Source organism: Brachyhypopomus gauderio, chromosome 16 (genome assembly GCF_052324685.1).
Source record: "Brachyhypopomus gauderio isolate BG-103 chromosome 16, BGAUD_0.2, whole genome shotgun sequence".
NCBI classification, from domain to species: Eukaryota; Metazoa; Chordata; class Actinopteri; order Gymnotiformes; family Hypopomidae; genus Brachyhypopomus; species Brachyhypopomus gauderio.
Genome location: NC_135226.1, coordinates 7,204,570 through 7,230,489, shown reverse-complemented (window position 1 = coordinate 7,230,489; position 25,920 = coordinate 7,204,570). Strand labels below are relative to the sequence as shown.

The 25,920-nt window shown below is 46.0% G+C and overlaps 1 protein-coding gene across 5 annotated transcripts in view; it reads left to right on the top strand.

The window, feature by feature from the left end:
* Positions 1–25,920, top strand: part of LOC143478097 (neurobeachin-like) — a 203,905-nt gene that overhangs the window by 51,909 nt on the left and 126,076 nt on the right. For all 5 annotated transcript variants that reach the window (XM_076977033.1, XM_076977034.1, XM_076977036.1 and 2 more), the window contains exons 7-20: positions 103–222; positions 1,304–1,450; positions 11,992–12,189; positions 13,283–13,416; positions 13,991–14,099; positions 15,149–15,301; positions 17,295–17,463; positions 21,163–21,242; positions 21,778–21,840; positions 22,090–22,187; positions 22,676–22,768; positions 24,407–24,515; positions 24,760–24,841; positions 25,006–25,129. In XM_076977033.1, coding sequence (XP_076833148.1) covers positions 103–222; positions 1,304–1,450; positions 11,992–12,189; positions 13,283–13,416; positions 13,991–14,099; positions 15,149–15,301; positions 17,295–17,463; positions 21,163–21,242; positions 21,778–21,840; positions 22,090–22,187; positions 22,676–22,768; positions 24,407–24,515; positions 24,760–24,841; positions 25,006–25,129 — 1,679 coding nt within the window. The remainder of the gene's footprint in view (positions 1–102; positions 223–1,303; positions 1,451–11,991; positions 12,190–13,282; positions 13,417–13,990; positions 14,100–15,148; positions 15,302–17,294; positions 17,464–21,162; positions 21,243–21,777; positions 21,841–22,089; positions 22,188–22,675; positions 22,769–24,406; positions 24,516–24,759; positions 24,842–25,005; positions 25,130–25,920) is intronic.

The following is a 25,920-nucleotide window of genomic DNA, read 5'->3' as shown; positions in this document are numbered from 1 at the left end:
CTTTTTTAAAAGATGATAATGGATAATGGTAAGATTGTAACTGCCATTCACCTCCAGACCTTAGGAGGGCACTGTTGTATTCTTCTTTCCACATCTCTACAGTGGTACATGATCAGCGTGGTGCATGTGTACAACCGCTGGAGGAACAGCGAAATCCGCTGCTATGTCAACGGGCAGCTGGTCTCCTACGGCGACATGGCCTGGCACGTCAACACCAACGACGTACGTCCTGTTCCCAGTTTACCTGCTCTGCATCATTTGATTGACCGAGCCAGATACACTCGCAAAAGTCAGGCTTTACTCATTCTACAATCAGCCATCACCTCAGTTTCCTTCAAATTAAAAGCTTCGTTCAACTAAACATGTGTCACCAAATTCGACCCGGGGGGCAGATGTGACTTGATCTGAATGAAAAGAGCGTGTAGGCGGAGTCTAATCTCCTTACCTCTACACAAAGCATTTAGTAATATGTGAAACACAGCTTGTCCAGACAAAAGAAAGATTGAAAAAGATTAAATAGATTAGACAGATGAAAAGATTTGAATAAAGCACACCGAGTTAATCTCATTATCTTGTCTTCCAGCTAAACATTATTACAGGAACGTGTTGATTGACATCGGTGTTCTAACTAACCGCTGCTGATGTCGACTTCAGTCTATGTTAACACTACAAGCTTCATTGTTTAATTCTGATGATTTGTTCAGTTTGGATTTGCCTGGATCTCGGTGGTTCTCATTCATACCTGTAAGTGACCTGTATCGGTCTGTAATGTGGGGTCTGTCCTCCAGAACGGGTATGTTTGTGCAGTCAAGCCCGTGCCATCAGTGTCAAAAGAGAGGTTTTAATTGTGCGATAATTCAGAAGAACGGGCAAAACTGACACACTAGTACCTCATAAGCAGCACATTTTGGTCTGGAGACCAGCAGACGGTTTGTCAGGTGTATGCGGTCAGATGGAGACGGTGAAAGAGAAGCCGGCTGGCTTTAGCTCCGTCTGCAGCTGCAGGTGTCACGGTTACTTCTCTCCATGCAGTCCTGGAGCTGTCTGACCACCATAGTGCACGCATCTAGGTTAAAAAGCTGCACAAGTTCCGATCTGACCATGGGAAATCGGGTCGGTGATGTGAATGAGCGCTCTCCTTCTCCTCCGGCGTCATACCTACTCTCTCGAACGCAGCAGCTGTCTGTGCTCGTCACTTTAAGCTTTAAATAACACCTACCCGAGTCCTTGTGCCTCAAAGACGGTACCGTTTAAACACCATCTGTCCCCTCACCGTCCCTCCCAACCTCTCTTCTCACCGCAGAGCTATGACAAATGTTTCCTGGGCTCCTCCGAGACGGCAGACGCGAACCGGGTGTTCTGTGGACAGCTTGGCGCCATCTACGTGTTCGGCGAGGCCCTCAACCCAGCTCAGGTCTTCGCCATCCATCAACTGGGCCCTTGCTATAAGGTCTGTAACTCCCATGCTTAGAGCTGCTAGCTCCCCCTGCATGTAACACCGGCCTGTGACGTCACTGGTCTCTCTCGTGTCATCATTGATCACTGGTCCTTTTCCATTTCAGATCGATAGATTATGAACAGACAGCCAGGAAAGCAGGAAGAGAGAAAGCATTTGTCGTTCAAATCCAGTCTTGCAGTGTGATTGCTGTATGAACCAAACTGTGTTATATAAAGTAATGTGTTACAGAGGAACTGGTAACACATCGGCGTGCCCAGTGTGTGGTCTGGACAGAACTTCATGCTGGAGAAGAACCTTATCATCTCCTGCAGCAGTGTACCCCCAGCCTGGCCCTGCTGAAGCGTGCCACGTGTTTGTGTTTTGTTTTGTGGCTCTGACCTTCTGCTGTTCACATGTTGTCATGCTCTCGCGTTTTAATTGGGTCCGCAGGGGGAAAATTGAGCCAGCCGACTGGGACCTTTAATTGCGTAACTGTTATACAAGTAGCGGGAGTAGTTATTTGTAACTGGAACCTGAAGCAGTGTACAACTCCCGCCTTTTGCTTTGGGTATTCCGTGGCATTCAGCGGCTGTCTACTGTGAGCAGTGTTTCTGTCGACATATTGGTTTCTTAGTTCGAAAAAGGGCAAGGTGTGTTTTTGAACTTGGAACTGGGCAAAAACCCACAATCTTAAAGTGTGCCGAAGGGGCTTTTTGTGAACGGTGGCTGACCTGCTGTAAGAACCTCGTCTCCTGTGAGGAAAGTCCCAAGAGCCTGTGGAGCACGTACCTTGTAGCCTTTCTGCCCCTCCGGGTGTCTAATGCCCGGGAGACGCTTCCGACGTTTTCTCTCTAATCATCGCCGACTCGCCATTTCCTTTATTAATTGCGGGTTTAGACCTTCGATTACCTCAGCAACACACACCATCATGACGGGCAGGCAGCAGGGATTAATGAGGAGGCCAGGGAGGGGAAGGCAATTACCCGTCCTAGATGAACCTCCGAATGCTATTTGCCCTGCTCCAGAGCTGGTCATGAGCCTGTCAATCACTGTTACTGCCCCGGCTACACAGGGCCCTTTTGGGCTTGGTTTTTTTTTAAAAATAGGGATGAATGAGTTCCTACAGCTGTGCTAGAGCACTTTCCTGCAAAAGAAAAAAATAAAACAAATCTAACCATCTGTCTTATGTGTATTAGATCTGATACGGCCAAACGCTGGATGCAGTCTTTGTGGGTAACTTCTGTAAGCCTTACTACACTTCCACGCCTGTTTCTCGATCATGCACTGATATGACGGCCTGGTTGTCATCATACCCTAAACGCCTGATATTTATCCAGACTTGATTTCCTCTGTTCCATTATATTCAGGCCGTATCAGCTGATGCATCCTGTCAAACAGTCTGTGTCAGATCCGTCAAATTCATCTACCGCTGCGGCGCCGTAGTAACAAGCGAACTCGGCTGGTTTGACGCTAATGCGAGCAGGGGGACCTGGCGTGGCGGGGGGTGGCGGTGGGCTGCTGGTGCATGCTGGTTCTTAATGTATCCCGCAGTTTACGTGATTGATCTGTGGCAAGGAGCGATCCCCACCACAACTCATTAACGACGGCAATCAGCCAGGCTGCCCCTAAGAGCAGGTCTGGGAGCTGTGTGCGCGTCTGACCGCCCGAGATTACCTGTCAAGCGTGGCGAGGCGCAGCTGATCCAGGATCAGCCGTAGGTGGGTTGTTGTTCACCTCTGGCAGTGATGACATCAATCGGTGATGTAACAGGCACGGTAATGACCTGTGTGTGCTGCAGTGGTTGTAGGGGGGGATCAGACAGAGGTGTTCTCATTGGATGATGACCACAAATAAATCCCTAGAACCAGTATGCATCATTTCAAGCATTTACAGTGTACATTGTCAGTAAAGAGATCGTTTGCGTACCCTTTAAAGAACTTGATTTTCAAGGATCATATGAAAGATTTACTTTAAACTCAAGCATTCTGTGTTTATATATCCTCACATTTTCTTCAAATTCAAGAGTGCATGTGTGTATTTGTGAAAGATTTGTCTTTGGTTTGCTTGTAATTCAAAAGGCTTAAGTAAACCCAGACACGTTGAGTGTCTTAGCCTTGCCTGAAGGATTTGGTTTTCTGACACATCATTCTCCGATTGTCATTCACCTAGAATAGTTTGTGGATTACAGGATCTTCCTAGCACAGTGTATAGCGCGCTCTCTGTTATTGCTTCTCCCCCACTGACACAAAAACAAATGCTCTGTGCTTGTTTGGCGTCGGCCCATATTTGAAAGCCGGGAATTACATCATCAGTTATTGCCAGAGGGGTGTGAAACATTTCATTTCATTTTTCATTTATTTATTTATTCACATTTATTTGAGCACAGTTTAAAACATTTTTTCATTGTAATTCATTTGATTATGTGAAAAGGTACACCCTAAGAAGCTAAAGAGCTTTTAAGTGGGGACCGTACATAGTAATAGGTAACACGTAGTCCATTCTCCATATACACATCTATACACACATAAACACATTTTACATACTTATACATGTACATAAACTAATAATAATAATAATAACAATAACAACAAACGATAAACAAACACATAACAATGATCACAATTTTTCCCCAACCCAAACCTAGTTTTAGTTAGAGTCCATATGGTCTTTTCCCTTCCTGTCACATTCTGGTATAAATGTTTAAAATAATAAAGCAAATAATAGAAGAAATAATAATAGTAATTAGATTAGTTCATGTTTGAGCAATATATCAACAACAATTTCCTCCTTAATCTTGTTTTAAAAATCTGCAAGGATTGAGACATTTGTAAGTCTATATCCATATCATTCCATACCTGTGGTCCTTTACAGACTATGCTAAGACTAGTACATTTGAGTTTGCGTTTTTTTCCTGTTATATAATGCTTTTTCCTAGTCTGATAAATATGAGAGGGGAAACATATTGGAATTAGATAACAAAGTCTATCATTGAGCTTATTTACAACAGAATACATGGTACAAGCATTATGCAGAATATTGAGTTCCGTAATTTTCAGAAGACCCAATCGATAAAAAAGAGGTTCAGAAGGTGTGTCAAATCCGGACCAAGAAATGACACGAATAATTTTCTTCTGTAGAATGAGAAGTTTCTTCAGATGGCTGGGAAAGGTATTACTCCAAATAATATTACAATAATTCAAATGAGGTTCAAATAAGGTCCGATATAATATTACGAGTGCTTTTCCAGGTAAGAAATGCCTCAATTTGAGAAATAATCCAACATATTTTGATAATTTCTTTATTAATTCATCAATATGGCTCCTGAAGTTTACGAACTCATCTATATGAACCCCCAGGAATCTAGTATATGCCACTCTCACAATAGAGATACCGTTAATTTCTATTTTCACTTGTTCAATATTACTTCGATTTCTAGGTGAGCGAAATATGATAAAATTAGTCTTTTTTATATTTAAATATAATTTATTACTTTTTAACCATGTATCAACTTTATTTAATTCATCATTTAGAACATTTTCCAAGATATTTGTATTTTTGTGGGATGTAAATAAATTTGTGTCATCTGCAAACAGTATGTTATGTAGAATATTGGAGGAAAGTGGAAAATCATTTATATATAAAATGAAAAGAAGTGGCCCTAAAATAGATCCCTGGGGAACACCACATTGCATTATTTGATAATCAGACTTATAATTGTTTATAGCAACATATTGATGCCTCCCATATAAGTAACTTTTAAACCAACTTAAAGTTGTCCCTCTAATACCATAATATTGTAATTTATGTAATAAAATTTCAAAATCAATGGTGTCAAATGCCTTCGACAGGTCAAGGAAAACTCCAATACCACACTCGCCTTTTTCAATTGCTTCATTAATTTTTTCTAGAAGATCCAGAATTGCCATAGCAGTGGTACTCTTTTTCCTAAAGCCATATTGTGAAGGAGTCAAAATTTTGTATTTTTCCAAGAAATTATTTAGTCTGCTATATACAACCCTCTCCAACACTTTAGACAGTGCAGGCAATATTGATATAGGTCGATAATTGGAAAGATCATTTTTGTCCCCTGACTTGTATACCGGTACAACTCTAGCAATTTTTGTCATGTCAGGCACAACCCCACAGACCAAAGAAAGATTAATAGAGTAGACAAGTGGTTCCAGAATTGCATTTATAATACCTTTAAGAATTTTACTAGAAATATTATCTATACCAATAGTATGGGAGGTTTTCAGTTTCATAACTATTCTATACACTTCATCATTATCTGTTGGCCCCATAAAAAATGAATTAGAATAATTTCCTTGAAGGTATTTCCTAAACGTGATATTCTGTGGTTGATTTATGTTTGTAGATAGTTGTTTTCCAACTGAAATGAAATGATCATTAAATTTATTTACAAGGTTTAGACTGGCATTTCCTTCATTTTTGGGGTCTACCTTGTTATCAATATAAGGAAGCACAATATTTTTATGCTTCCGACCGAGAATTTCATTGAGCACCTGCCAAGATTTTTTTTGGTCACCCTGGTGGACTTGAAGGAGTTCAGTATAATACATTCTCTTACTTATTCGTATTAATTGTGTGAGCTTATTTCTATACTTTGAGTAAATGTCTTTATTTGTGTTACTAGGATTCTTTACTAGCTGTTTATACAGTCTATTCTTTTTATTTATAGATTTTAAAATGCCCTTTGTTAGCCAGGGTTTTTGTTCAATAATACCTTGTTTTATATATCTTTCTGGTATGGTAGAATTGATAGAATCTGTAATTTCATAGATTAATGCATCATACGCAGCATTTGGATCTTTACAGTTGTATACTGATTCCCACGTTTTATTATGGAGGTTTGCACACAATTTTTGAAGAGATTTTCGATTTATAATTTTAACTCTAGTTTTGATAGTAGGAACATTTAATATTCCTGAGAAATCAGTACATAAAATAACAGGATAATGATCAGTTATATCTGTGAGTATTACACCCGAGATTATGGGAGCTTTATGCAAATTTGTAAAAATATTATCAATAATTGTCTTACTGGAATCAGTTACCCGAGTAAATGTATTTATTGTGGGGAAAAAAGAAGATGAATATAAAATATTAATAAAATCCTTTATCCTCAGGTCATCCTTGGCTAGGTCTATATTATAATCCCCAAGAATGAAGCATGTTTTATTTGTTTGGTTTATGCAATATAGAAGTTTTTCTAAATTAGTTCTAAATTTTTCAATATCAGAATCTGGTGGCCTATAAATTACTCCTACGATAATATTTTTGCTGTTTTTTACATCTATTTCCAGGAATAGGGAATCTGAATGACTATCATCAATAATGAGGTCTTCACGGATAGTAACTGAAAGATGGGATGCTGCATACAGACAGACTCCCCCTCCTGGTCTACTAAGTCGATTTTTGGTATAAAGGTTATATCCATCAAGTTTGAGAATATCTATACATGATCCTTCGTTTAGCCATGTTTCACTACATCCAATGATTTTAAATCTCTGTCCTATGTTAGTTAATAGGGAGACTAAGTCGTCGTGATGTTTATTTAGACTCCTAATATTAAGGTGCATCAATGACAGTTTTTGGTTATTAATTATGTGTTTTAGCTGATGTGATAAAAAATGTTTACAGTTTAGATTCCCGCCATTATAAACACAATTTTGCTCAAATATTTCATGATCATTAGTGCAATTAAATTCATGTAAGCCCATATACTGCAAACCTATAATGATAGTATTGACCAGTGATTGATTGTAAGACAAGAAAGGGCTCCATAATATCTTCAAATTTAACTACTATAACTAACAACCCACCCCCCCCACCCCCCAAGACACACACAAGCATGCACATGTACATATGAATATACATATACACCCAAAAAAAACAAAGAAAAAAATCCTAAACACTAATGCTAAAGTCAAACCCAACATAATATTAGAAATTAATTAAAGTGACCACAATACCCAATTAATTAAAATCCGAAGTTTAGATAATATGCAATTTCCTGGCATCAGAGAGTCTGCTGATAACATGTAATTTCATCTTATGTGTAAGCAGATGTATGCGCCCATCACGTGTCCAACTTGCAGTTAGTTTATCCTTGTATTTTTCTCGTAGCTCAGTAAACAGTTTCACTCTCTTTGTAGTTAAGTTCTCTAAAATATGCATTTTAGAGTTCTTCAGTGCTTTTTTCGTCTTGAAAATATGGTCCCGAACATTGTAATTTGTGAACTTAACGATAATACCCCTAGGTTTAGCTTTCAGGTGGGCAGGCTTTTGTCCTAATCGATGACTTGTGTCAATCTCAGAGGGCTGAACCTCTATTTTGAGAGTGGTTTTAAAAATGTCACAAACAAGTTTAGTTGTATTTTCCATATTTGTTTCAGGGACACCAAAGACAATGAGACAATTCCGCCGTGAGTGCTGTTCTTGTTCGTCAAGATTATCAGTGATATCATCATACTTCTGCTCTAGTTCACTCAGTTTATCAGCTGTGTGTTTTAATTCATACTGCACGGATTCTCTTACTGTCTCAGTGATGGTCTCCGCGATGGCTCTCTTGACAGGTTCGATGAGGGAATCCACCAGTATCTTACTGATTTTGTTGACAAAATCTATGTCTTGGAAAAGGGTATCCATCTGCTTGCTTATTATATCGGTGATGTCCGCTCTATGTAGCTGGTCCTCCATGCTGCTAGAGTTTCCTCCCGGCATAGTGATGGTGTTTTACGTGCCGACAAAGCCGCGGTGAAAAAACTCCGCTTCAGACGATGTAAACAGCCTCCGCCGTTGTCTGTCTCGTCGATACAGGTGCCCGGGTCACCAAGGTGACAAAAAGTTTAAGCAAAGCAGAGGAAATCACAGTAAATAATACATAATTTGTTGGTCGACCTAAGCACGTTTGTTACTCCCGTCTCGCACTGTCCCGCGTTGATGACATCATCATAGTTTTGAAGGCCAAATGCCAAACAAACGTTGTGGCAGGATTCTGTCAAAGTTATTGTGTCTTCATGTATCCCTGTGTGGCTCCACCTGAGGAAATCCGGGAAAACTACCCATAAATGTCCAAAGAGGCATTTTCTTATCAGACATTATTACGGTAATTTTCCTTCAGGAACTGACTTGTTTTTATTTTTGTTTGATTTCTCTGGCGTGTATCCAAGTCGTGACTTGTTAGCACTCTGGTGAAGGTTTTCTTTGACAATGTGAGTTAATTGTTTTTTGTAATGATGGAAGTCACTGTGAGTGCAGGTCCTAAATGGGAATCTCAGATCCTAAAAGTTAAAACACAATGAAATCTTGGTGCCCAAAGCGAAGAATGGTTTCTTTACGAGGACAGTAGTTCCCAGACACAAAGCCATTTAAAAACACAAGAAGTGGGAGAAACTTGGGCTTACATAAGAAGATTACTATGGTAACACACTCTTGTGGTGCAGCTCATGCAACTTTAACCAGCTGGAAGCATTGTTCTCTCTCTCTCTTTCTCTCTCTCTCTCTCTCTCTCTCTCTCTCTCTGCAAAAGAGAGGAACAGATAGAGAATCCAACTATGTCCACTTATATTGTGCGACACTGAAATTACAGCCCATTCTCATCAACAGAATTTAGGCAAAGTCAAAATCTTAATTTTCCATGAATAGCAGGAAGGTTTAGCACCTAGTTACACTTCTCCTATCACTCCTAGGTGTTCTGAAACGTTTCTCCCAACTTCCTGCTCAGCCTGCGTGAACTGCAATTTCAAGAATCTGTAACCTTCACTTATTATGTTCCCTTGGAATCATTAAGTTAATGATCTGTTTCCCATCAGTTATACATTATTTACATGCTTACTTTTCAGAGAGACCTTTGTATACCTGTTTGATGCTTCAATGTAAAACGAGGTCGCAAAAGGCCAGAGTCCGGCATCGCTTGGTGATGTTTCTCAACTCCAGCTCATCAACCTGGATGTGGTAATGAAGGGGGGGGTTGATCCGGGTGAGCCATCGAACCTTGCCGGACTCGCACCCTTCAGGACAAGCCCACGATGCACAGCGTTAACCATCAGCTAGTTCTGTCTTCACTGATGTCTGCTTGCCAGCATGGCCCGAAGGGAGAGTCTGTGATCTCCAGAAGAGCCTCGGTGCCCAGGAGAGAGCACCATCTTTGGCACTTGGCACTCGGCGCTGTTAGCCCGGGGCCAGCTCGTTCCTTCCTCAGACAGCAGCCTCTCCGTGCTGGGCCTCGGTCCGGGAGAGCACAGAGACGTTACCAGAATCCACAATCCACTACGTGTGGTCCTAATACAGCAGTTCTGTTTATGTTTTTAACCAAGTGGAATTTGTTCCCAGAGCAAAGATGCCTTAATATATATTTTATGACAGGAAGAGCAATACATGAAGCTGTAGACATTCAAACAATCCCGTTTTTTTTTTCTTTTTGGTGAATTTCTATCCGATTTCTATTCTATTTTATTCTATTCACGATTTCTTTTTGGCACCTAGGAGATAAAATTTGCTTTCCACGGAATACGAGGCACTAACCTGTTAAAACCACAACTCCTGCTTCCCTGTCCTGTATGGCACTTCATAAAGGTCCACCCCTGCTGGAGTCCTGCCTGATCATGTAGGTGGGGGCTCACATACTCTCCTGTCCTGTGGGGCTGGGACATTTGTTTGACTGCTCCTGTGAATGCGGCCGTCCTTTGACTGCCATATGCTTTCATTATGGTTTTTCGTAAGCACCTCTGAGCCTGTACCGCACAGGCAAAAATATTGGACTCTCCATAAATAAGCAGAGGACAGACAGAAAAGCAGCGTGCTATTATATTTACAGCACGTTCTTATCCAGAGCCACTTACATACACTCACTGGCCACTTTATTAGGTACACCTGTCCAACGGCTCATTAACGCAAATGTAGAATCAGCCAATCACATGGCAGCAACTCAGTGTATTTAAGCATGTAGACATGGCCAAGACGATCTGCTGCAGTTCAAACCAGGCATCAGAATGGAGAAGAAAGGTGATTTAAGTGAATTTGAACGTGGCATGGCTGTTGGTGCCAGACGGGCTGGTCTGAGTATTTCAGAAACTGCTGATCTACTGGGATTAGTACCAATTGAGCATTATGTCAATGCCACAGCCTACTTGAGTATTGTTGCTGACCATGTCCATCCCTTTATGACCACAGTGTAGCCATCTTCTGATTCCATCAGGATAACGCGGCATGTCATAAAGTGCAAATCATCTCAGACTGGTTTCTTGAACACGACAATGAGTTCACAGTACTGGAATGACCTTCACAGTCACCAGACCTCAATTAGAGCACCTTTGGGATGTGGTGGAACAGGAGATTCACATCATAGATGTGCAGCCGACAAATCTGCAGCAACTGCGTGATGCTATCATGTCAATATGGACCAGACTCTCTGAGGAATGTTGATGTACCTTGTTGATTCTGTGCCACAAAGGATTAAGGAAGTTCAGGAGGAAAAAGGGGGAATCCAACCCGGTACTAGCAAGGTGTTCCTAAGAAAGTGGCCAGTGAGTGTATTAGTGTGGAGTGTGGGAGTGTGTGCACACACACTCTCTGAGAATCAAACCCAAACCCTTGGTGTTACTACCACACACTCCCTGAGAATCAAACCCCCAACCTTGTTGTTACTAACACACACTCCCTGAGAATCAAACCCCCAACCTTGTGCTGTCTGCACTAGAAGATGAGCTACAAGAGAAGAACACAAACAGCTGTGATGTGGCTCCCAAGCACCTTGACGTGATGTGTAATGAGACGTTTGCGTGTGATATTTCTAGTGATTTCTGAAGTATGCGACACATTTAAGTGTCTTTCCTGGGCTGCTTCCAAACGCTTTACTCTTCTAAACGCAGACGGAAGAGAACAAAGTGGTGAAGCGCGTGGTGTCTGCACAGCGTTGGTGGAGGTCACGTTGGTGGAGGTCACGTTGGGATGACGTCACCATCTCGGGGGTGGACTGCCGATGCCAGCAGGAGGCAGGAACAATAACAAGGATAATTCAGTGACATCATTCACATACTTGTTTCGGATACACTGGCAAACCGGTGATTCGCTGATTCAATTCCAGCGTTTAATTACACACATCAGTTTGCATTCACAGCTCTATCTGTGAGGGGTTTCTTGTCATTTGTCTACTTATTGGTGTCATAATCACCACATAAAATAAATCCTTTCTTTTAGTTTGACATCGCTGAATACATTACCACATTAATAAGCTGATGTAGTGATTTAGCTGATTGTAAGATATGTTGTGGATTATTTATTTATGCTTTATGTTCTCTTTGGGGTTCTCATGTTTGGGTTACAATACAGATGCGTCACGTATGGAGTTGTATGTAGATCGACACTCTCAGGACCTTCCAGAGAGTTTTCGCATTCTTCTCGTTCTTTCAGTCTTGATGTCAGTTCTTCCACAGTTTGTCCTTGCTTAACGCTTCACTTTCCTCTTCTCCTCATCGTTCTCTCCTCTCTTTCTCCTGCTCTGCCTGCCTCTGTCTCCTCCTCCTCTGCAGAGCACGTTTAAGTTCAAGTCGGAGAGCGACCTGCACCTGGTGGAGCATCACAAGCAGGTGTTGTACGACGGGAAGTTGGCCAACAGTATCTGCTTCACCTATAACGCTAAAGCCACCGACGCCCAACTGTGTCTGGAGTCCTCGCCCAGAGAGAACCCCTCCATCTTCGTGCACTCGCCCCACGCCCTGATGCTGCAGGTGTGTGTGTGTGTGTGTGTGTGTGTGTGTGTGTGTGTGTGCGTACTATGTATTACTCCCCTTGGGGACAAAATGTATCTGTAATGGGCAAAACATTTCAACATTTAGCAGGTCCATCTGGGGAACTCTGCCTTTCTAAATAGAGAATGCATCATATTTTAGACACCTGAGGCAAGCCAGGTTTATTTACATTGTGTATTTCATACACATGCTTTGCAAATAAAGGTATGAAAGGTGGAAATGAATGAAACATAGGAAACTTTAATACAAGCCTAATTCAAAATATAGATACTATGAATTCTAAAAGAAAACCTAAAATGAGATTAAAGGATTAATGAAAAGTGTAACGGTCATAGAGTCCAGCGCCGCAGGTGGGGAGATTAGTTAAAGATGAGTATCCCCAAGGGGGAGCTACAAACACACCAGTAATGCAGCCACAAACACACCAGTAATGCAGCCACAAACACACCAGTAATGCAGCCACAAACACACCAGTAATGCAGCTACAAACACACCAGTAATGCAGCTACAAACACACCAGTAATGCAGCCACAAACACACCAGTAATGCAGCCACAAACACACCAGTAATGCAGCCACAAACACACCAGTAATGCAGCCACAAACACACCAGTAATGCAGCTACAAACACACCAGTAATGCAGCCACAAACACACCAGTAATGCAGCCACAAACACACCAGTAATGCAGCCACAAACACGCCAGTAATGCAGCCACAAACACACCAGTAATGCAGCCACAAACACACCAGTAATGCAGCTACAAACACACCAGTAATGCAGCCACAAACACGCCAGTAATGCAGCCACAAACACGCCAGTAATGCAGCCACAAACACGCCAGTAATGCAGCCACAAACACGCCAGTAATGCAGCCACAAACACGCCAGTAATGCAGCCACAAACACACCAGTAATGCAGCCACAAACACACCAGTAATGCAGCCACAAACACACCAGAAATGCAACTACAAACACACCAGAAATGCAACTACAAACACACCAGAAATGCAGAGTTCAACGGAAATCCTCCATGTGCTTCTGTGTTTGCTGTTTCTACCGGTTCCCCCTGCAGGACGTGAAGGCTATTGTCACCCACTCCATCCACAGCGCCATCCACTCCATCGGAGGAATCCAGGTGCTCTTCCCGCTCTTCGCCCAGCTCGACGTCCACCAGAACAACGAGAGCCAGGTGGAGAACACGGTCTGGTGAGTGTCCCCATCTGACCCCCAGCTGCCTGGCCAGCCATGTTTAATTAATGCAGAACCGATGTTAACGCTAGTTTTGTTTTTTATAGTGCAGCGCTAACGACTAAGATAAACCCTGAACAGACGCTGGCGTTAGCACTTTGTTTGTTCCCTCGAAAATTCAAAAAGTATGAAAATTTTCAAAAGAGGCACTGAAGCCCCAGCCTACACGGCTGCTTAATCTGAGCTTTTCCCCAAACACACCAGTACGCCGTCATGCCCTGGTTCCGACCCCTCCAGGTCTGAGGGCAGGTCTGCAGAACAGCGCTAAGCTAGCCACGACTCCCTGTAGGCTAGTGGCTGAAGGGGCTAGCAGCCCAAGGCTCACACTAAATCCCGCTAAGCTGTTCAGGGTGGGCAGGCTCCCGGCTTTGCTCCGCCCCCATCCCCCGACGGGCCCCGCCTTCTCCGCCTCGCCCCGCTCAACTCCGGCGGGGGGGTCGTGAAGGATTAGCATACAGGGTACGCGACGGGCTCTAATGCTAAGCGCGCGGCTGTTCGATGGCATGCAGTAACCCTGCCCTGTGCTCAACAGCGCCGCCCTGTTGGCCTTCCTGATGGAGCTACTGAAGAGCTCTGTGGCTATGCAGGAGCAGATGCTGGGGGGGAAGGGCTTCCTGGTGATCGGCTACCTGCTGGAAAAGGTTGGTACAGCACTTCCTGTTTCCAAGTACCACCCGCAATGCGTGACTGTCTTCCTGTCTGCCACACCTGCATGGCAATTATGGGGTCAAGATTATGGGCTTTCAAAGTCGCAGTGGCCTGTGCTCTGGACATAAAGTGTTCTGTAAAGTGATCGAGCGTTTTTCTTTTGACAAATAGCACAGTGTGACCTGTGCTTACTCTCAAAAGTCTCTCACAAGTGTGACCTATCATGCAGTCATTTAAAAGGGAAGGTAATGGTTCTAGATAAATGAATGAATGAATGAATGAATGAATGAACATGTAGCGTGAGCTCTGGCCCAAGGCACAGAGACAGTGCCTCTCTGAATCCATGTGTTCACCAGTGGCGGGCGAGGAGATGAGCAGGGCGTTGTGAGGGGGCGTCTTTCTTTAACAAGGACTATGGTGCAACACTCTCGTCCATCTCTCCCTCCCTCCCTCTCTCCCACTCCCCTCCCTCTCTCTTTCTCTCCCCTCATTCATCTTTCACATTCTCTCTCTCATCTATCTCTTTCTTTTCTGCCTTACACTCTCTCACTCTGCCTCTTGTTTCAATTTGCACCACCTCTCGAGAAAAAGGGAGCAAGAAAAAAGAGAAAAGAGAGAGAAAAGAGAGAGAAAAGAGAGAGAAATGGGAGAGCTACACAAGTCAGCTCTGGAGACGTGAGCTAACGGTGAGGCGCAGCCTCAGAGAGCCTCTACTCCTGCTCCTGTGGGCGGTGCCCTTTCCTGCCACGCCCACCTGCAGCTCACACCACCGCAGTTGCCAGCTGCCTCCAAGTTAAAAGTCCTCATCCACCCAAATTTAAGTCCTCGTCTGGCTCCAAAGTCAAAACCCCTTTATTTCTTTGCAATTAAACAGAGTCAGTGTGTGCGTTGAATTATAAATTACCCGGCAAAGTATTACAGAGTGTCACAGGAATAGATCTGTGTAGGGAATAGTACTCGGGTGTCTTTCTAATTGCTTGCCGTCTTGTTTGCCCATTCTTCACTGGTCCGTAACTGTGACATTCAACTGTGACATCATCAGGCGTCCCGCGTTCACATCACCCGCACTGTCCTCGAGCACTTCCTGTCCTTCGCCAAGTACCTGGACGGCCTGAGTCACGGGTCGGCCCTGCTCAAGCAGCTGTGTGACCACATCCTCTTCAACGCAGCCCTCTGGATCCACACGCCGGCTAAGGTGAGTGCCATCCTGCTGTCGTTTACCTGTTGGAGCGCTGGTGTGTCCACACACACGCACACACACATGTGCACGCATGTGTGACAGTGTCATATGAAGGTCTGTTTGTTCGGTTTGTAATTCATCCCGATTGAGCTTTTGAACCGACTGGATCACAGCTTGGCTCTGGATCACACAAGGCTGCTCCCAAAGCAGTGATGAATATTTTTTGGAGAAGTGATAAATATTTTTTAATGGCTCTCTGCACTTTTGCCTTCTGTGTGTGCGTGTTTGTGTGTGCGGGAAGGGGTTGCCTGTTGACACAGTTGGTGTGTGAACTTGGAGCAGGGGGGGTGTAAGTTTGTTTTGAAATGCTAAAAGATCGAAATTTGGCTGGCTGCACTCTGTAATGACCCGTGAAGGGCTGGATGAGGCGTGTCGAAGAGGGATGACTCCGTGTGCCAAAAGGCCCGGCCTCACACACCACACTACAAGACGCCTTCATGAATAACTAACAGAGGTGTGGAAATACATGCAGAGGAAGAGAAGGAGAGAGAGAGATGCTGGGTCTCTGGTGGACCGCCACACGAGAGAGAGAGAGAGAGAGAGAGAGACAGAGAGACAGAGAGAGAGAGAGAGTTTGACGTGGATAGGCCTAGATTGTAGATTAGAAATCTAGTGCAGTGATTCTAAAATCACTGCACTGGCTTTCTGTCTCATCCCGAATAAACTACAAAATCCTTCTGCTTACATACAAATGTATTACTGGTCAAGCCCCATCATACCTACAAGAACTTCTCACCCCCCAAACATCAATCTGCACCCTCAGATCATCAGGCAGCTCCTCCAGGTGCCCCCCACTAGGCTTCGAACTATGGGGGACCGAGCCTTTTGCTCAGCAGCACCACAACTCTGGAACTGTCTCCCAGTCCAACTTAGGTCTGCGCAGAGCCAGGACACTTTTAAAGCTCTTCTTAAGACTTATCTTTTTAAAAAGGCATATAGCTCTTGACATATTTTATATTTTTATAATTTTTATATACATGTTCATAGTTCATGACTGATGTTTTATTTTTTGTGTTTGAGGTTTGCCCTTGTTGTGGCACTTTGAGATTTTATAAAATGAAAAGTGCGTTACAAATAAAATCTATTATTATTATTATTATTATTATAGTGGGCTCTAACAACAAACAACAGAGTTGACTTCCCCCGTTTATTGGACAGTGAGCTCAAACTACAAACTCTTGCAGCTCTTCAGACTTGCGTCATTTATCGGTTGCTGTCCAACTGGGCCAAACTATTCCAGGAGTGATCGGCTTCAATTGGACGAGCTTTGTAGCCTCATCAGCATATCCTCCTGGTCTGCGTATTCCAGAAGAGCGGTCTTGAGCCCCCCCCCCCCCCCCCCCCCCCGGCTTCTTGGCCACCTTGGTTTCCGGCCATCATGCCTCATGCTACGCTAACGTGGCTCTCGGACTGTGTCTTTTTTTCCAGGAGGGTCTCTGTGTTCTGGCCTTCTGAGATCTGTGCGTGTAGCGCACGTGTGTCGTGTCGGGTGGAATCTGACACGTTGAATGTGTAAAACACGTGTGCCGTGCAGGGCGGAGTCTGACGGGCCGCGTGTGTTGTGCACGTGTGCCGTATACGGTGGAATCTGACAGGCTGCGTGCTACAGCCTGAGGCTTTGTGGGATTTGTAGTTAAGCCTCCTATTAACCTTCGCATTAACCCTTATGAGAGCCAATAGTGAGATACTGAACGTGCCAGGCAGGGTTGTAGTCGTTTGAAGCCGCCGTGTTACACCCATATCGACGTCCACTGAGTGTTCATGCAGTACATGAGTGAAGAAACCAGTTCACAATGTTATTCCTGGCCCTTGTACCCTGAAGTGTTCTTGTGTCTTGAAATTGATCGTCGACATGGTCAAATATTGAACAAACTGTTTTATAGTCTAGTCATCTGTGGTCTGGTCAAGTGTGGCTATGGTTGTGTGTGTTTGTGTGTGTCTCACTCAGGTGCAGCTGTCGCTGTACACCTACCTGTCGGCAGAGTTCATCGGCACGGCGACCATCTACAACACCATCCGGCGGGTGGGCACGGTTCTGCAGCTCATCCATACGTTGAAGTACTACTACTGGGCGGTGGACCCGTCCCCCTGCAGCGGGATCACGCCCCGTGGCCTGGGTGAGGCCCCTGACCCCCCCGGCCCCTCGCTGACCCCCCTAGTCAGGCTCTTCTCCTGCTCTGTCAGCACGCCCTTCACGGGCCCTTTTACTATCGCAGGAAGAGGGATGAGCAGAAATTGTCTGACAGCACTGAACACACACCGCACAACACACACCCTGTCAGACGAAACACAGAGGCACATTAGGAATAGCCTGCTGTTAAGTTTACACGCACGCACACACACACACACACACACACACACACACACACACACACACACACACTTCCTATCAGTTCAAAGTTTAGTGTTTGAGTTGTTGTACATCATAATGGATGAGGGGGTGTTCTGAGGGTCTGCGTCTCTGCTATAGTACACTGCATTAGTTCTAGACTGAGTACCTGATTGAACATTGTTATTTTAGGCTATTGTACCAACATAACAGCCCACAGAGCCTTGCTATTAAGTTAATTAGCCATTGTTCAGCATTACCGCTAATGTCCTCGGCATCAGTCTGTCAGTTAGACAGAGGATCGTGACGCTTAGGTCCCATAGATGTCCGTCACTACTGACCTGTGTGGTGCGGAGCTGTGAGTAATGAATATCTGCAGATTTGGTTATGTATGTATGTATTGATTCACAGTATCACAAAATGAGCTGAACACGGGCACGTCCTGTCTTAACGTCCTTTTCTTGTATAAACATAACTTTGTTTCACACGTTAGAAGCCTTGTGAGGGTTGCCACTCACGTGGATAGAAGCTCAATAGGAAAATGTGAAAACACACACACAAACACACCCTCATAAGCTTGGACAAGCCTTAAACAGCAAAGTTTCACCTGGCTTGCTAGCGCCCCCTGGCGGCCAGTCTCCTGGTCCCTATCTCCCACTAAACCCACATTTTCACACTCTGCTCTTCTTGAAAGTGACATTATCCCCTCAGACTGAAGCAAGCCGCATTCCTTTCCTCACCTTGTCTGCTACTCTTTTTGTGACCCCTCTCTCTCCTTCTCTCTCTCTCTCTCTCCCTCACAGCAAGACTTGAGCTTTTTCTCCTGCTGCATATTTCATTGTCTCCACAAATAAGCCCCTCATTTTGGAATCAGAATTTTCAGCGCTACTATTTTTGAGCATTACTGTTGTTTGCTAAGCTACCAAGAGGGTTAAAAGGGTCTCGGGAGAGTATCTCGTCCACCCTGGCTTTAGAAACAGGACAAACTCTAAACTAGTCTCAAGCAGCGATTAGCATGTACCAAGATAGTCTGCAGAGCAAAGCCCACTGGAAGGGAGAATGTGCACTGAGGCCTCTGTGTTGTGCCACAGTGGTATGAGAGTGAATTCTTCCCCGTTTTCTGGAAGAGAGGAACTGATGATTAAGATAAACGGGTCTGCAGTATTTGCGGAGGTTGTAATGATCTGATCAGTGCAGTGTGCGTTTTCACAGTGAATACGTAGAGCACAGAGGGTAGGGGGGACTGATGGATGGCGCCCCCTGGTGGAGTTGTGCTCCTTCTGCAGCTCAGTGCTGGGAGTGGCCCGCCCTCAGATCTCATTTACACCATGCAGATACAATCAGAGAAGAAGAGACATGCAAACCAGGGAGTCAGGAGATAAAGACCAGATAGCATGAGTCTGATTGTACACTCACACTCACACACACACACACACACACATCTGGTGGTTACACAGGGGAGGCAACGCTAAATGAAGTCTTGATGAAATAGGTAGAGGAATTTATCCCTCCTTTGTTGAGTAGGTGACTCCATGATTGGGCTGGTTTGCACTGATTTGTCTTTAATTCATCAGACGCTGCTGTCCCCGTTGTCTTTCTCTCTAAGGCTGCTTAAGGGAACAGACAGCGCTGAGACATAATGAAGTGTTCAATTAGACCCAGAAAGCAAGACGTGTTTCAGACAAGAGTGACAGTTCTGTCCGGAAATGAAGTCTCTCTCTCTCTCTCTCTCTCTCTCTCTCTCTCTCTCTCTCTCACTCATTCTTGAAGGTTCCTGGTACTCAACTGAATCTTTAAATTAAGGACATGCATCACTTGTACACAGAATCACTGTTTAATCGTATAGGCTTTTAAGTCTGGGCAGCATAGCCCACCAGCACTGTGATTTACATCAAAGCCTATGAGAGTGTCCTGTGAGAGAGAAAACTTTGTGTGTGTGTGTGTGTGTGTGTGTGTGTGTGTGTGTGTGTGTGTGTATAATTAAATATATATATTCCACATTGTGCAGTCATGTGTTTTACCGTTTAAATTCATCCACCTTGAAGAAACTAGCGATTCAGGATGAAGTGATGTCCCTAGAATGGGTACATTAACTGTAGCCCCACCCCACACTTCATTAACGCATATTTAAATGGAATGCATTAACATACACATTCAGTGTCTCACTCTGGGCTCTCCTAGATACACCCTGATAACTCTATTTGCATAACAGTTCTGTGCAAATATTTGTTTTTGCTTCAAACCAATGGGCCTGTGAATCAAGGCTATGAGTGGGAACATCGATTAACTATTGAAAATATGCTTGAAGTTCCTAATTGCAAATGCCAGAAGTTGCCAGAAGTGGGTGTTCATTTCATGGGCGAGAGGAGTGGTTAAGGCAAACATGTAACGTTTTCATTGTCCACTTTCGTGCTTTCATAAACACACCCTTCGTCTTGGACCCCGTGCTTTGTATTAGCTGAAGACAGGCTGTGCTGTCTAGGTCTCTTCCTTGAGTTGATTGACTCATTTCTCAATCAATAAACTGGAATAAATGGTTTCATTAATGTTAGAGAACCAGCATACACTTGGGATTGGCTGACTGACCATCTACATTTGATTACAGCAAATCAAATGTTTCGGAGAAGTGAGATGCCACTGGGAAGAGGCGGAGCTTTGGTGGTGGGTGGGTACGTGTGTAGAGAGTGTAATCAGACTGGAGGGGGTTTCACCGGTACTGCTGCAGAAAGTCACTCACAGCTGAATACACCACAGACTAGAACTACAGGAATAATTTAACCAGCACTTCATAGCACTTGCAGCAAACTCCAAGGGAGATTAATTTATGGATTCCCCCATATTTAATTTAGTGGCATTTTTTTGTTGTGGTTTTTCGTTTTGTTTTATCAAATAACAAATTTGGGTTGATGTCTTGCATTCACTCTCCGTGTCGGCCTCATGAATAATCAGCATGTGGTATCGACTTCCTTCAGTCTGTAGATTGGCAGCTTGTATTCTCTCGCACAGTCAAAAACTCAAAGAGAACAGTGAGGCTAATGGTGAAAGACAGTCCTGAAACAAACCATATCTCTGCCTCTCAGTCACAGGTTCATCTGGGAATATGACAGTTAATCAGCCTCAGTCCGGATGTGAGGACCTCCCGTCCCTACGCCTGCACACCCACAGATATGGAGTTCAGAGGGAACGGGATGAGGGGAAGTGTTCACTCTTTGAATGAACCCTCCGCACACACCTTGCTTGTCAGGTGTTACGTGTACACACTCGGTTAGGGAAAAGAGTAGGGAGTACACCAGACCCCAGTTGGGCGACCTACAAACTTCCGAGCTGTGACGCCTCAGGTCAGAATGACAATTAAAGGTGTTTCTCTTTCCCTTAACGAAGACGATGCTGTCTCGGCGGGAACATGGGGAAATAGAAACGTGATATTTAAGCATCTGTCCCATGTGGCATGTGTTTTGACAGCTATTTGTGGCGTGTGCGTTTACAGACGGCCCCCGGCCGACCCAGAAGGAGATCGTCTCGCTGAGGGCCTTCATGCTGCTGTTTCTCAAGCAGCTAATACTAAAGGTGAGATACCTCACGCGCTTCCTTCTGCTGCGTGCGGCTGAGGTATCGTGCCGTCACACTCGCCACACACACGCCACACACACGCGTCACACACACGCCGTCACGCGCGCCGCACCCTTTCATTTCACACGAGTCACGAACTCTCTCGCCTTCCGATATCACACTGGGCCCTGAAATTGTTCTGCGCCGAGCTCAAGCAATTCAGCGAAGGTTGCAACCAGCGACCGGCTCTGCCGTGTCTGCTTGTGTGACCGATTCACTGATTTATGATGGACTTTGTCGACACATTTGTACACAACAAGGCGAACGTGCCGCCATTCAAAGTCTGCACGAACAGACGTTCGTTCTGCCCCCCCGATCATTCCGTAATGGGTGCCGGAGCTTTTAATCGGCGCCTCTTAAATTCGTTGACCACAATGGGTGAAAGACTGAGCAATAATGTAACGTGCGGGTACACAACGTGGACGTACAAAATGAAAATCCAACAGTGGCTAAAATCTGGAGTTGACACTTTCTTCTGCCTCTTCTCCAATAGGATCGTGGCATTAAGGAGGACGAACTGCAGAGCATTCAGAATTATCTGCTGACCATGCACGAGGTGGGTGAGCAGACAAGTCACCAAACCACTCTGCCAAAGTAGTTGACGTACACTACATCTCAGAGATGTCTCCGCAGGCCTGGAGCAATTTTCTTCCCAGGTCAACACTATGAAGTCGCACCATAGTTCTGACTCCTTTAAGATCGACGGCTTTCAGTAGTTCAGTGGTACTGCTTGTGTATTCCACGTGGCGCAATTGGCGTGGAATACTAAATGTAGCGCTCGGGTGTTGAACGCACCGACCCGCAGGACGAGAACCTCCACGATGTGCTTCAGCTGCTGGTGGCCCTCATGTCCGAGCACCCGGCCTCCATGGTTCCGGCCTTCGATCAGAGGAACGGCATCCGGTGAGCCACCTCGGGCCGATCCGCGCCGCCTGCCGTCCGCTCCCGACCCCGCCCGGCGCGCCCACGCCAACACATGCAATTATTCAGCCTCATCTGCATATGAATGTTCGCACATTTGCATATTTATTTTCACTCCCGACAAGCAGAATCGGGCCTTTGTCCCGCGTGTCTGGATAATGAAATGTGGAGGGATTTGATGAAGTTATCCCCCCCCCCCCCCCCCCCCGGTGGAACGGCGGGTTCTGCACGTATTAGCCGGCATTGCCGTGATGAAACAACCTCACGCCGTCACCGCTGCTCTGTGTTAAGCGCATTACTCTGATCTCATCTGACACTTTCCATCCAAGTGACGATCCTTAATCTGCGGCCGTGATCTCCGCTGAACCCCGAGACTCCTCCCCTCACATCTGCATGATTGTGCAGTCAGAACCTTTTTAAACGGCGTTGTGTTTTTCGTTGGTTATCGCTCCTTCTCCTCATCTCCTCAGAGTGGTCTTCAAGCTGCTGGCTTCCAAGAGCGAGAGCATTCGTGTTCAGGCGCTGAAGGTTCTGGGCTACTTCCTCAAGCATTTGGGCCACAAGTGAGTCAACATTCCATGTTCAGAAATCTTTTCCAATCACGTACAGTGAAAAGTGATGATTTTGTATTTTTTTTACACATTCACTAGTCTTTATATCACTTTGGGTTTCCCATGATCCTAAGGAATAACAGGATTTCACGGGAGCAGCTAATAATGAGAGTAGCTCCCCACGCCCCCTTTGCTAAGCGCTGTTGAGCCTGGAGTGGACTTGGCCCTTGACCACGTGCTGTGCGGTTTGCAGTCCAGCCCGGTGGGACTGTTCCCGCCTCTATCTGCATTCAGCAGACCTCCCCGGCGCTCTAGGCAACGGGTGGGATTATGATTGGACCCTTGAAGCTCGATGAATAAGAAATAAGACAAAATGGAGAGGTTGGAGAGGTGTGTGCGTGTGCATATGAGTGCGTGATGGAGAGAGGGAGAGACAGCAGCGTGTTGTGTGTGTGTGTGTGTGTGTGTGTGTGTGTGTGTATGTGTGTGTGTGATTGTGTGTGTGTGTGTGTGTGTGTGTGTGTGTGTGTGTGTGTGTGTGTGTGTGTGTGAGTGTGTGTGTGTTTGTGCGCACATATGAGTGCATGATGGAAAGAGAGAGATGGCAGCTTATGTGTGTGTGTGTGTGTTTGTGCGCACATATGAGTGCATGATGGAAAGAGAGAGATGGCAGCTTATGTGTGTGTGTGTGTGTGTGTGTTTGTGTGTGCATATGAGTGCGTGATGGAGAGAGGGAGAGAGAGCAGCTTGTGTGTGTGTGTGTGTGTGTGTGTGTGTGTGTGTGTGTGTGTGTGCGTGTGTGTGCGTGTGTGTGGGTGTGTGGAGGAGGGGGGGGCGGTGCTGAATGCCTGTGAGATTTCGAGCTAAAGGTTGATTTTTGGCTAGATTGTCTCATTTTGTAAAATATGTCAAGGAAACTAATTGTTCAGATGGATTGGATGTGCTTTAAATCAACATACAAATACGGTGAATCCCCGAGGTCTAATACAATGCAAGAGACAGTTATTAAAGCGAACTCGTACAAAGAACCACACAAAGAATAACTCTGGACCTTAGAAGTTTAAAGTGAATAAAAACCCTTGAAATCCCTCAGGAGGTTCGTTTTAAAGCTTTAAAGCTAGTGGTACATCGTCATTTGGGCTGCAAAGCTTCCGCAGCAGTTAGCTGGGGGCCACAATGAATCATCTTTCGGCCTGTTTACTCCCGTTTCCGTGGTGATCAGTGAGGTTGTGTTTGAAGCCTCCGGAGTGAGTTCAGAGCCGTGGTGGCATGTTAAGGAACGACGGCCATTTGTCTGGCGCGTGCCCGCGAGGCGTGTGTCGGGCCGCGCGAGGATTCCCGCAGCATCGTGCCAGATCACCTGAGTGATGGGATGTTGGGTACGTTGTCACGGCGAACGCTTCCCCCGCCCCAGCGTCGCTGAGCGGTGTCTGTAGCTGGGCGAGCGATCTGTTACTGCGTGTCACTGCGAAAAAAAGTGATGTTACCTGACACTGTGGCGGAGATGCCAAACCGAACAGCTATCTCAGCTTCTTTCTACTGGCTTCACACTCTGTGTGTGTGTGTGTGTGTGTGTGTGTGTGTGTGTGTGTGTGTGTGTGTGTGTGTGTGTGTGTGTGTGTGTGTGTGTGTGTGTGTGTGTTTCTGCAGGAGAAAGGTGGAAGTCATGCACACTCACAGTCTATTCACACTTCTGGGCGAGAGACTCATGCTACACACCAACACATTGTCAGTGACTACATACAACACCCTGTATGAGGTATTGTATCTTGTCCTGTGTGTGTGGTTTACTGCGCCTTGTGTAGTCTAGGTGTAGTCTAGGTGTAGTCTAGGTGTTTTGTGTAGGGGAACTAGACGTACTACTTTGTACGTCTACTTTGTACTCGTACTACAATACTTTGATGTATTTATTACCTCACCAGTAATGTAAGGTTAATATTCACTCAGCACGAGTCTTCTGCATGGTACTGGTGTACTGACGTATTTTCTTTGACTTCTTTTAGATTCTGACAGAGCAGGTGTGCACACAGGTTGTTCATAAGCCCCATCCTGAACCGGACTCCAGCGTCAAGATTCAGAACCCGAGTAAGCCCCGCCCCCTCTCACCTTCGTGCCTACCTGTGACGTTCTGTTCTGTTCAAACGTGTCGAATTACACACTCTGACTGGCTCCCATGTGGTCGCTTCCGAAACGCTCTGATTTGATTGGCCCACGTGTTTAGCTGGCACATTTCTATTGGTGTTTGTCAGTGATCCTGAAGGTGGTGGCCACCCTGTTGAAGAACGCGGCGCCCGGCGCCGAGCTGATGGAGGTGCGGCGTCTCTTCCTCTCCGACATGATCAAACTCTTCAGCAACAGCCGCGAGAACAGACGGTGAGGGATCGGCCCCGCCCACAGCCTAACCCCTCCCCCTCCCCGCATCCGGCCTCGGCTACAGCCTAAGCCCTCCCCCTCCCCGCCTCTGGCCCCGCCTACAGCCTAGCCCCTCCCCCTCCCCACCTCCGTCCCGCCTACAGCCTAACCCCTCCCTGCCTCCGGCCCCGCCTACAGCCTAACCCCTCCCCCTCCCCGCATCCGGCCTCGCCTACAGCCTGAGCCCTCCCCCTCCCCGCCTCTGGCCCCGCCTACAGCCTAACCCCTCCCCGCCTCCGGCCCCGCCTACAGCCTAACCCCTCCCCCTCCCCACCTCCGTCCCGCCTACAGCCTAACCCCTCCCCCTCCCCACCTCCGTCCCGCCTACAGCCTAGCCCCTCCCCCTCCCCGCCTCTGGCCCCGCCTACAGCCTAACCCCTCCCTGCCTCCGGCCCCGCCTACAGCCTAACCCCTCCCCCTCCCCGCCTCCATCCCCGCCTACAGCCTAACCCCTCCCCCTCCCCACCTCTGTCCCCGCCTACAACCTAACCCCTCCCCCTCCCTGCCTCTGGCCCCGCCTACAACCTAACCCCTCCCCCTCCCCGCCTCCATCCCTGGCTACAGCCTAACCCCTCCCCCTCCCTGCCTCTGGCCCCGCCTACAGCCTAACCCCTCCCCCTCCCCGCCTCCGTTCCCGCCTACAGCCTAACCCTTCCCCCTCCCCGCCTCCGTCCCCACCTACATCTTAACCCCTCCCCCTCCCCACCTCTGTCCCCGCCTACAGCTTAACCCCTCCCACTCCCCGCCTCCAT